Raw genomic sequence first — 11739 nt, 5'->3', positions numbered from 1 at the left:
TTTTTAAAAAAGCTTTTGTCCAGGCTACCCTAGAGGGACCAAAACTTCCTAAAGCGATTCTAATGTGTAGACAGGGCAGAATACCGTTCCCTGTGCGGGGGAAAAATCCCCAAGATCTGAAATTCCTCAAATCCCTCAGATTCTCTCCAGAACTCTTCATTTCAGCACGAAGGGGCACCAACGAACAATTTTCTGAGGTGTCTGAGGCTAGTAATTTCCCCGGAGATTGACGGGACCATCAGCCAATCGGCCGTCTAAACGAGTGATGGAAACCCCAATGACAAGCAACAGAACGAGCAACTTTATCCCAGCAGAAAAAACAGATCGCAGTAGCAAAGGTCAACAAGTCACAAAAGTCAAGGGCTCGCCGTCGGGTATCAGCGAGACCCAGGTATACTCTTGGAGGTAGTAGCCAAGAGAGGGTCCTGCGCTCGCCCAGCGTTGTTAGAGAGGCGGGGCTTGCTCAAATTCTCGAGCCCTCGCTGTATGTCACTTCCGCCCGGCGGCGTCTCATAGTCCTGTGGGCTGGGTTGAAGCGACTTCCTTTTTTCTTTCCCTTTTTCCTCTCCGTGGCTCCGCCTCCCGGAAGTTCTGCCGTGTCTCCGCCGCGGGTCAAGGGTGAGCGCTGGAATCGCTGCACGGGCCTTGGTGAGTAACTGCTGTGAGTTTTGTTCCTGCGCAGCGCCAGTTCAAAGAACTTAGGTTAGATCCCGCTTGGGGCCCAACATGCTGTGCCAGGCTTCAGGAGTCTTCACCCTCTCCGGTTCTGGGGCCGTCAGTCTCCTGGCCTGCAATTATCCACGCGGAGGCTGAGGTCTTTGGCTTTTCGCGAGTTGGATTGCAGCCTTGTTCTGCTTCTGTCTCTTCTTTCTCCAGGCGAGGTCCTACTCAGGTTGTTACCAGCGATAGTCCTCTTCTGGAGCTTGAATTGAAAGCAGAGTAGTCTTGTTAGTCTAGGTGATGGCTGGGTTGCTTCTTGAAGTAGCCAAAGTGCTTTAGCATCCATTCTGCCTCCTTTGAGCACCCTGGGAGCTAGGCAGGGCAAACGAAAAATATATTCGTTAATATTGTGCAGTTGAGGAAGCTGAAATTCTTGGCGAATTCACTGTTTCAAAGCAACACGGCCTTTAAGAGGCAGAGCTGGGATTCGCACCCAGGTCTGACTTCCGTAGAGTTGCTCAAAACAGTGGAGAGAGCGTTTGGAAATAGGGGAGACACTGCAGAGGTTAAAAGAAGAGCTGGGGTTTCTGAGTGCTTACTTTGTGTTCGGCATTGTGCCAAGTTCTTTCTATAATTATATCATCCTTTTTTTTTAAAAATAATAAGCATAGGAAGTATATATCGTGGTTATTTATTCCTGGGTTAGGAAACTGAGGCTCAGAGATGATAACTGACTTGTCTAATATTAATGACTTTAGTAGGCGTTTCACAGATCTCTTTTAGCTCTGTAATTCTTCCAACACTGTAGTGTTAACTTCTGGCATAATCAAACTGCCCTTTTCTGATTTTGGCATTACAGGAAGGGAGATTCCAAAACGTTATTTTTGGTCTCTTCACCCTTTGCCCATTGTCTCATTTCTTATCACTATCCTATTTAGAAATTTATTGTCATGTAAATTTATCCTTGACTTTTTTTTTTTTTGAGATGGAGTCTCGCTCTGTCTTCCAGGCTGGAGTGCAGTGGCGCAGTCTCGGCTCATTGCAAGCTCTGCCTCCCGGGTTCATGCTATTCTCCTGCCTCAGCCTCCCGAGTAGCTGGGACTACAGGCGCCCGCCACCACGCCCGGCTAAATGTTTTGTATTTTTAGTAGAGACGGGGTTTCACCGTGTTAGCCAGGATGATCTCGATCTCCGGACCTCGTGATCCGCCCACCTCGGCCTTCCGAAGTGCTGGGGTTACAGGCATGAGCCACTGTGCCCGACCCACCTTGATTTTTACTCTACAATTTAATTTTTTTTTTTCCTCCAAGAGAAATATGGGGATAGTTGTGGAATTAATGGATCCAGGTTAAAGGGTTGGCCAGAAAAATTTCTAGTTTTTACTCTATTGTTGCTTTCCTTATGTATATTATGTCAGTTTGTGCCCCCCCCTTTTTTTTCTGTCAGGATAACCGCTGTCATCTGCTGCCAAAATGTCAGGAATTGGAAATAAAAGAGCAGCTGGAGAACCTGGCACTTCCATGCCTCCTGAGAAGAAGGCAGCTGTTGAAGATTCAGGGACCACAGTGGAAACAATTAAGCTGGGAGGTGTCTCTTCAACGGTATGAGGAAACAGTGCTATGAAAGTGTGTTTTTCTTCTGTCAGTTGCAACTGGAAACTAAAAATTCATGGAAGCTTTCTGGAGTGTGGGGAAGCTGTTTGAAAAGAAGAGGGAGATAAAACAGGCTGAAAGTAGGTAAAATGATGTGGTAGTCAGTTCTGGAGGAGAGGTAGATTGACAGTTGTTGTTTGTTTTCAAGGTGTACTTACATTCTTTTGAGAATCTGGGAATGTGGTGCCTGATACAACGTTAAGTATAGATATTTAGCAGTAGGAAGATGCACATTTATTTTTCATTCACTGAGAAAGTCAGTACCAGATTCTAAGAGACAGTTTAGCAATCATTGAGAGTGTGGTGAAGAGTGAGAGTCTGAGACCAGACTGCCTGGGGTTGACTCTGAGCTGTAGCACTTCCTAGCTGGCTGACCTTGTGTTATCCTTCCTTTGCCTGTTTTCTTGTCTGTAAAATATAATTAGAGTATCTGCTATGTTAGATTTTTATGCAGATAAAATGAGAGTCCCTGTTAAGGGCTAACACTTTGCATTTAATATAGTAAATAGTCAATAAATGTGAGCCATTCATAGCTAGTATTGGGCTACATAATATAATGGTACATAACGTAGATATTATCCTTGCTCTTATGGAGCTGACAAAATGAGTATTATATACCAAAAATCTCATAGTAATGTTATGTATCTGTTAGACATCAGAAGTTTACAGGTTTTGATCTACATCAAGATTTTGCTTTTTTGAAAATCAGACATGGGGATGTGATGTTAAAATGCCTTACGTTTGTATGGCTTGCAAAACCACATCTATTACTTATTTGATTTTGAGACTGAGGTTTATTTTAGAGAGGTTGATTTTTTTTTTTTTTTTTTGAGTCGGAATAATAGGAACATACATAGTGAGTTGTGATGGTGTGTCATCCCTGAAGCTTCCTGGGGTTCTGGTACTTAATATTGCTGGCAGGAAGTGATTTTTGTCTTAGCACTGCCTTACATCATGCATTCCAAAGGCATTTATTCACTCAATATATAAATATTTGTTGAGTATTTGTTATTTGCCAGACACTGTGCTTTACATTGAAAACATCCCCTAGACTTTAGTTTGTAGGGTAGCACTGACAAGGAAATAGACTGTTTAGAGTGGGATATGTGCTGTTCATAGGGATAAGCACATACTTATGGGAAGCACATAGCACACACCCCAGTGTGGACTTTATCCAGAGGCAATGAGGAGGCATTGGATAGTCTGAAGTAGGGGAATAACATGCTCTGACTTGTGTTTGGAGACTATAGAAGAGCAAGGGTTATAAACAAGAGGCCAGTTAGCAGAGTTTTTTCTTCACTCCTTCTGACTCTCTTTCCCTATAACTCCATTTCTCCAGAGGTAGGGATCTGAGGCATGTATCCACTGATCCCTCCTCCAATTGCTTGAAGGTTGCCATTGAAAGCAGTACCTCCTGTGCATTTTGAGATTGCTATTATGAGCCAGCTGTGACTGTGGGACAGAAAAACTGAGTCTCCAAAGTGTACTTGAAGTGGGAACACTGGCAGCGTAAATGGAGCTGTCCACCACAGCTGTGCTGAATCTGGCAGGCTGATAGGACTTAGCACAGAGTTTTTGCTATAGAAGGTCTTTGTAGTAATCTTAATGAGAAATCATGGTAGCTTGGACCACTGTGGAGGTAGCATGGATAAGATCTGCTGATGGATTGGATAACTCACATGAAAGATAGGAGGGAGGATCGCCCCAGGATTTTGAAGGTAATGGAGTTTTTACTTACTGAGCTAGAGAAATGTATGAGAGGAGCAGATTTTTGGGAGTCATGGAGGATGAATTGTGTTTTGTTTGATTTGGGACATACAAGTTTGAGATATTTATTTGACCTCTGAATGGATAAGTAGTTAATAAGCTGGATGCTGGAGAGAGGTCTGGGCTAAAGCTGTACATTTGGGAATCATCATTTTGTAAGTTGTGTTTAAATCTATGAGACTACAGATTTCTTTAAGGAATAAGCATAAATAAAGAGGTCTGTTGGGGCACTACAATATTTTCATGTCAAGGAGATGAGAAAGGACTAATCAAAGATACAAACAAAGAGGGACCAATGAGGTTAGAGGATAGTAAGAGAGATTGGATTCCCAGAAGCCCAACGAAGAAAGTATTTCAAGAAGGAGCTGATTAGGTGCTGCTGATGTGTTCTCATTCAGGTTTCAGTTGGAACAAAGGGAATAAAGGGAGGACTGAGATATTGTATTTAATAATAAAGAGTTCATTGGAGATACCAAAACACCTGTGTTGGTGGAATAGTGGGGATAGCAGCCTGTTTTCAGTGAGCTTAAGAGAATATGAGAGGAGAGGAATTAGGGAAAAGAGAGTAGAGACAATGCTTTAAAGGAGTATCACTGTAAAGTAGATGACTATATGATGACTGATCATGGAATTTAAGTTCAGTAAAGAAGGAAGTGAGAGAAGTGAAAGGTATAGGACCAATGGATGGTAGATCCTGGAAAGTTTGAGGAATTTTTGGAGTAAGGAAATGAGAGAGTGAGCTGGAAAAATAGTGGTAGTTGTGAAGAATGAGGTGTTTGAAATTGAGCTTATAGAGGACGTGTAGATACAAGTAAGACGAAATGTGGGAGTTGGTGGCTGAAGGAGGTAGAGGACAAGATCACTGGTGAAGAGGAGGTCAGTGACTTACTTGATGATTCAGGTATAGGAAAGATGATCTGTATGGGTATTGAAATCATTAAGAATGATGACAGGAAAAGTATGGGAGAGTGATAATAAGCTAGGTGCTAAATCTTTGAGAAATGTGAGGAAACGACGTGGGCATTTATAGATGAATTCAACAGAGCATGGCAGCAGGTGGTATAGGCTAATGGCATGAGCTGCAGAGGTAGGAGGTTTTAGGAAGGAAGGTGGGATAATGGCCTGGAAGTGGCAATGGAAAATAAGGAGGATATTCATCCCTCTCTGGCTTCAAGGGGTGTGGAAGAGAAACAGCTACCACTGGAGAAGCCTGCAGGGAAACAGTTTCTCATCCAGGTTTCGGTTAGAGCAAGAAGGGAAAGGCAATGTTCAGAGAAGAGTTTAAGGATATAGTTTATTAATAGTGTTAATAAACTGGTACAGTGGGAAAACTGTTGACTACTTTGGCATATTAGGAATGTTTTAACTAAAATGGAAAAGAGAAAAATGAAACAAAAATGGGTGTTTTAATAAACAATTGTTACTTTAAAATATTGATTTCATTAATTCCTCAGAAAAGTAAGAATATTTTTCCACATGCTGGTTCTTTGCTTGTTATATCCCCCTGTCCCACCTCCCACCAACGCCTCCCTGGCTTGTCCTAGGGAAGGAGCTGGAGAGAGAAAAATATTGAGAGGGATGTGAAATTACTAATGGAGTGAGGGTTTTGTAGAGACAGAAGAGAACAGGATCCTGAGCGCAAGCTGAGGTTTTAAGAATGTGTACATAATTGTGTGAATGGGTCAAAGAGATGGGGAATTGAGGTGTTTCCCATCTGATGGCTTCTATTTTCTCATTAAAATAGGACGTAAAGCCATCTATTTTGTATGATGTATAAGGGGGCAGGGTTTGGTAGACGTTGATGTTGCCTTGATGGAGAATGGGAGATAGCTCACTTGATAAAGATTTCTGGACAAATGATAAGATCTGTTTAGGTTCAGAATTCATTTTGTAAAGGCATCGGTTTCTGTGGTTTGATGAACTTCTCTGGAAGTCTCAGCATACTGGGTACAGGAATGGAATAGCCAGATATCTGGGTTAATTCAGATTGGGATTTGTTCACAGAGGTAGAATAAAAGGATTAAGGGCAGAGAACCAAGGAGGCTGTTAGGCAGGTGTTTGAAGGAATGTATGATACAGCATATGATTAAGATATGGAAGGTAGTGGAACTAGAAGGAGACCAAAAAGGAGAAAGAAAAGAATTCAACATTCTGGAGATCTAAATGAGGTAAAGGGATTGGTATATTGGGTTAAGGGCGTGAGATACGTGCAAAGATGTGGTGTTACTCAGGGAATGGGAAGTTGGAATTTCAGATTTCAGATGTGGTACAGTTCTAGATAAGGACAAAAGTCTGAAATGTGTATTTTGAAATGCATGGCTGAAGCACAGTGGAGGAGATAATCATTGGAGTGGAGGAACTGGAAAAACTGACAGCCTAGATGCTAGAGGATTAGATGGTTTGTCGACATGTATGGTGAAGTCACCAGATATATTAGCAGGAACTGTGATAGACAAGGACCCAGGTGCTGAAGTCTTTAATGAAGGAAGGATGGTGCTTAGGAGATAGATGACAGTGTTGATTGGAGTAAAGGGTGATCTAGCTGGGTGGTGGCCTTAAAGTAGCATTACTTTGTAGATGTTCATGTGACTAGAACAGCGAGATGGGTGTGGTTGAGGTTCTGGTGCATTTGTGTGTGTTATTCTTTCCTCACACCATCGTATACCTGTTGTTTATCTCTTCGACTTCTACTTATTTAATTGCTTGTAAGATTTTTACAAAGTCAATAGCTTTATTCATAGGAAATAACTAATGAATTATTATGACCTTGTTGAGTTTAGTGGCTCATTTTTCTAATTTCTTTGTGGAGACTAATACGATTGGTTTACTGGGCAGGAGGAGCTAGACATTCGAACACTGCAAACCAAAAATCGCAAGCTGGCAGAAATGTTGGATCAGCGGCAGGCCATTGAAGATGAACTTCGTGAGCACATTGAAAAACTGGAACGACGACAGGCTACTGATGATGCCTCACTATTGATTGTCAACCGATACTGGAGTCAGGTAGCTAACTTGTTTATTTGCTCAGATTTTTATTTGACCAATTTAGTTCTGCTTACTGTTCTCTTCATTTCCAAAGTTGTGTCCTTTGTTTCTTCATAATTGTACCTACCCTTCTCCAGTTTGATGAAAACATCCGTATCATCCTTAAACGTTACGATCTGGAGCAGGGCTTGGGAGACCTACTCACAGAACGAAAAGCCCTTGTTGTGCCTGAACCAGAACCAGACTCTGATAGCAATCAGGAACGTAAAGATGACCGAGAGAGAGGCAAGTATTTGTGATGGATTCTATCACTGCATGCTATCTGGGTTTTTGAAGTAGAGCTCAGCTTTGAGGCTTTCCATTTGAGGGAAAAAAAAGGGATTTTGTTATTTCCAATTTATAATTTTGGGGGGCTTCTTTTTTTCCCCCTGTGTCCTCAGGGGAAGGGCAAGAGCCAGCTTTCTCTTTCCTTGCTACTTTGGCCAGCAGTTCCAGTGAAGAGATGGAGTCTCAGCTGCAGGAACGTGTGGAGTCTTCCCGCCGAGCCGTGTCCCAGATTGTGACTGTCTATGATAAATTGCAAGAAAAGGTGGAACTCTTATCCCGGAAGCTAAACAGTGGAGGTGAGGCAAGACCGTGGAGGCGGGGAGTAGTGGAGGAGGAATAAGAACTCATTTTTGCATGCTAATTTGTAGTTTGCAAGCTTACATATTTATTTTTATTTATTTATTATTTACTTTTTTTTTTTTTTTGAGACGGAGTCTCGCTTTGTCGCCCGGGCTGGAGTGCAGTGGCCGGATCTCAGCTCACTGCAAGCTCCGCCTCCCAGGTTTACGCCATTCTGCTGCCTCAGCCTTCCAAGTAGCTGGGACTACAGGCGCCAGCCACCTCGCCCGGCTAGCTTTTTTTGTATTTTTTAGTAGAGACAGGGTTTCACTGTATTAGCCAGGATGGTCTCGAACTCCTGACCTCGTGATCTGCCCGTCTCGGCCTCCCAAAGTGCTGGGATTACAGGCTTGAGCCACCGCGCTCGGCCTATTATTTACTTTTTAAGAGATAAGGTTTCACTCTGTCACCCAGGCTGGAGCGCTATGACACCATCATACCCCATTGCATCCTCAAACTCAAGCAATCTTTCTGCCTCAGCTTCCGAGTAGCTAGGACTATAGGCATGTTCTACCACACCTGGCTTTGTAGAGAGGAAGTCTTGGTATGCTGCCAGATGGTCTCAAACTTGGCCTCAAGAGATCCTCCCTTCTGGCCTCCCAAAGTGTTGGGATTACAGACATGAGCCACTGTGCCTGGACTACATATTTTAATTAAATTTCTTAAAATTCTAACCTTCAATGTTACTGATAATGTCTTCATTATGGCATATTAATCTTTTATCAGTGCTTCTCATTTTGAGCCAGTTACAGTCCTTTAATAAGCTGAGGAAAGAGTTTATCAGTTCTATACTGATTTACTCTATTAATCACAGTTTTATAAATAGCAGAATTAACTTAATTAATAAACAGTTCTGATGTCTGCATATTTTTATAGTGTATGTAGGCTGTTGATTTATAGTGATAATTTATTTTAAATAACAATTATTTAGTGATTTCTTATTAGATACTGAATTTTGACTTGAAAAAGTTAATTTCTACTTAACTTTTTTAGTTTTCATTATCTCTAATGTTTTTGAAAAGAGTTCGTGCAGGTTTTAGAGTTCACAGATGATCTGTATGGTTAAAAAGATGATTAGAAAATATTCTATGGATGAAAGAGTGTCTATTTGAAATAAAATAATTATTTGGAATAATTGTGTTACTCAGAGTTAATGCAAAAATTTGTATTTGTACAGTAAAGTATTTGGGTAGCTAGATTACATCTTTAGTCATTTGTGGCATAAATACATTGCTCAAATGCAAAAAAATGCCTTGATTTCATGTTTTCAATAATAATCATGGTCTAGTTGTAATATCTTAATTTCCCTGCTTATCATTAAGATGTTTAACCTTTCATTTCTGAAGGAAATAAGTTGGATGTAATGGAGGTTGAACCATTGGATGAGCGTATAAGAATTGTATTATTCTGTAATTTTGCTTTTAAGGGTAATTGGGCTAAGTTGTCAACAGAATTAAGCAGCTTGTAGAAGGTCTGTGAAAAATCGGTCAAGGGTTTCTTTTGCTTTTCCATTACACTATGTATTTCTGTATTATAAGGAAAACAGATACTTGTATAAAAATATACAAGTCAGAAATACAAATAAGTAGACTAGAAAAGTTTCCCCATTCTCATTTCTCAGAGATAACCATTCTAGACAGTGTGTTTTATATCCTCGCAGACTTTTGTACTATTGTATTCATATATTACATCTGCTTGTATGTCCCCAGCTAAACTGTGTCTTGGTTCAGTGGTTTGGCTCACCCTTCTTTGTTTCTCTAGTTTCTGGCACTGCATCTGGCATCTAGTAGATGTTTGGTCAATGGGGAATGAATGGATGTGAACCTCCCTCTCACCTAATATAAAATAATGGTGCTTTGTTTATGCACATATGCTTCTTTCTCCTTTGGCTCTAATTGAATAGTTAGAAGATATTGTTACATTTTAGTAATTTGGATAATTAATATGCCATGTGCATAAACTGTGTTAAACTTGATTTCATAAATGATTATCAAGTTAAATAATTGTTTTATTTAAAAAGGGAATAAAATGAGTAGTATATCAAACGACTTTAAAATTACTGTTTGATGGCACGCATTTTAAGGTCAGGTTTAAGTTAAATGTAGAAACATTACAAATAGCCATGCCATTATTTTTAAAACAAAAGGCAATTGCCATTGGTAAGCTGAGCTTTCTAATAGATAAAGACGTATAAAGTATGAATTATAGCATCAATTGTAGCTTGTTTGAAAGTTCATCCCCTCTCACATGTTTGTTTGTTCTTTGATTCAAAATAATTGCATTTATGGGCTTGTTTATAAATTGACTAAACACTTATTGAGCTTTTACTGTGTTCTAGGCCCTGTCCTCAGTGCTTAGGATATTGAGAGGACTAAAATTCAGTCTCTACTTCTTAACTCAGGTTATGAATTAGAATCATCTTGTGAGTTTTCTGAGCATTTTCTTATTTTTGGCTCTGCCCATGGAGGTTCTTATTGAATAGGTGTGAGGTAGGTCCTAGGGAAATGTTTATTTTCAGAGTTCCACAAGTGATTCTGATGGGCAATCCTTGATTGAAAGCCATGAAAACCACCCTATGACCAACCTGTTCTGTATTGATACTAAGAGTAATGCCAAGAGGTGATACGAGAGAACTGTTTTTCTTCCTGATAACTCCGTCTGATGGGTGGTATATATCCTGAGAGTATCTGGTTTCATTTAATAACATTTGGATTTCAGCTGTAGTGTTTGCAACTCTAATTTTAAACATACTAACTTGGTGTAATAAGTTCTATGGATTTACCTACCTGCTTTGTAAACAGTAGGGTACATTTTGGTTTTTGAGCTTCATTCAAAAGTGCTCCTAACATAGTATTTCAGAGTATATGATATGAGAATATGTGATAAGAGCATATGATTCTTGCTTTGTTATTCAGGCTGGTCTCAAACTCCTGGCCTCAAGTGATAGGCCTGCCTTGGCTTCCCAAGGTGCTAGGATTACAGCGTGAACTGCTATACCTGGCCAAGGATACACAGTTTTAAAATTTGACACTATAGGCTAGGCATGGTGGCTCACACTTGTAATCCCAGCACTTTGGGAGGCTGAGGCAGGTGGATCACATGAGGTCAGAAGTTCGAGAACAGCTTGTCCAACATGGTGAAACCCCATCTCTACTAAAAATACAAAAATCAGCCGGGTGTGGTGGCACACGCTTGTAATCCCAGCCACTCTGGAGGCTGAGGCAGGAGAATCGGCTTGAACCCAGGAGGCAGAGGTTGCAGTGAGTCGAGATTGCGCCACTGTACTCCAGCCTGGGAGATAGAGTGAGACTCTGTCTCAAAAAATAAAAATAAGAAAAAAGACACTGTAGATGCTAAATTAAAGTATAGTTCTTCTTCCCCAGATAATCTGATAGTGGAGGAAGCAGTGCAGGAGCTGAACTCTTTCCTCGCACAGGAGAATATGAGGCTACAGGAATTGACAGATCTTCTTCAGGAAAAGCATCGCACCATGTCTCAGGAGGTACTTAACCAAAAAAGAGAGATGGCTGTGTCTAGTGGGCTGTGGCAGACGTTGACTTAGAATTCTGAGCACCTCAAAGATCACCTTACTCTAGAAGGCCTATCATGGGGGATTTTGCAAAGCACAACACAACTCCACACCTCCAAATAATGAATTACCCTAAATATAAAAGACTGTATAATGTTATTGAGGAATGGCGTTGTAGAAATTCAACAGCGAATGGGGAAGTAGAACCTACTGTATTGATGATGTCCTAGGAATTTGAGGAATGTGAATTTTCAGTCTAAACTTGGGCACAAATAATGCCATGGTTAAACCATGCCAAGATTTGGACATTTATTTATTTACACAAAATGATCAAGATAAAGTGATGATAGGCCTTAAATGACTTTTCTGATACTCCTGATTATCATTTTGATTTAGTTCAAAATATATTCTACTGGAATTTGCCCTACCTTAGTATAGCCACTGAATTCTCATGCTAATTAGTAATTTAGTAGTTGCATT

The 11739-nt window shown here is 40.7% G+C and overlaps 1 protein-coding gene across 2 annotated transcripts in view; it reads left to right on the top strand.

Annotated features, from left to right (window-relative positions):
• Positions 1-551: 551 nt before the first annotated feature.
• Positions 552-11739, top strand: part of RNF20 (ring finger protein 20) — a 28547-nt gene continuing 17359 nt past the window's right edge. The window contains exons 1-6 of one of the 2 annotated variants that reach the window (XM_033237938.1): positions 552-648; positions 2107-2261; positions 6915-7082; positions 7202-7349; positions 7505-7687; positions 11114-11232. In XM_033237938.1, the coding sequence (XP_033093829.1) occupies positions 2133-2261; positions 6915-7082; positions 7202-7349; positions 7505-7687; positions 11114-11232 (747 nt within the window). In that variant the 5' untranslated portion in view covers positions 552-648; positions 2107-2132. Of the gene's footprint in view, positions 703-2106; positions 2262-6914; positions 7083-7201; positions 7350-7504; positions 7688-11113; positions 11233-11739 lie in introns of both variants that reach the window. The other variant, XM_033237939.1, reaches the window with a different exon arrangement.

This window comes from Trachypithecus francoisi, unplaced genomic scaffold (genome assembly GCF_009764315.1).
Source record: "Trachypithecus francoisi isolate TF-2019V2 unplaced genomic scaffold, Tfra_2.0 Lachesis_group16, whole genome shotgun sequence".
Lineage (NCBI taxonomy): Eukaryota > Metazoa > Chordata > Mammalia > Primates > Cercopithecidae > Trachypithecus > Trachypithecus francoisi.
Note: the sequence above shows the minus strand (reverse complement) of the source record. Positions and strands in the feature narration are given on the sequence as shown.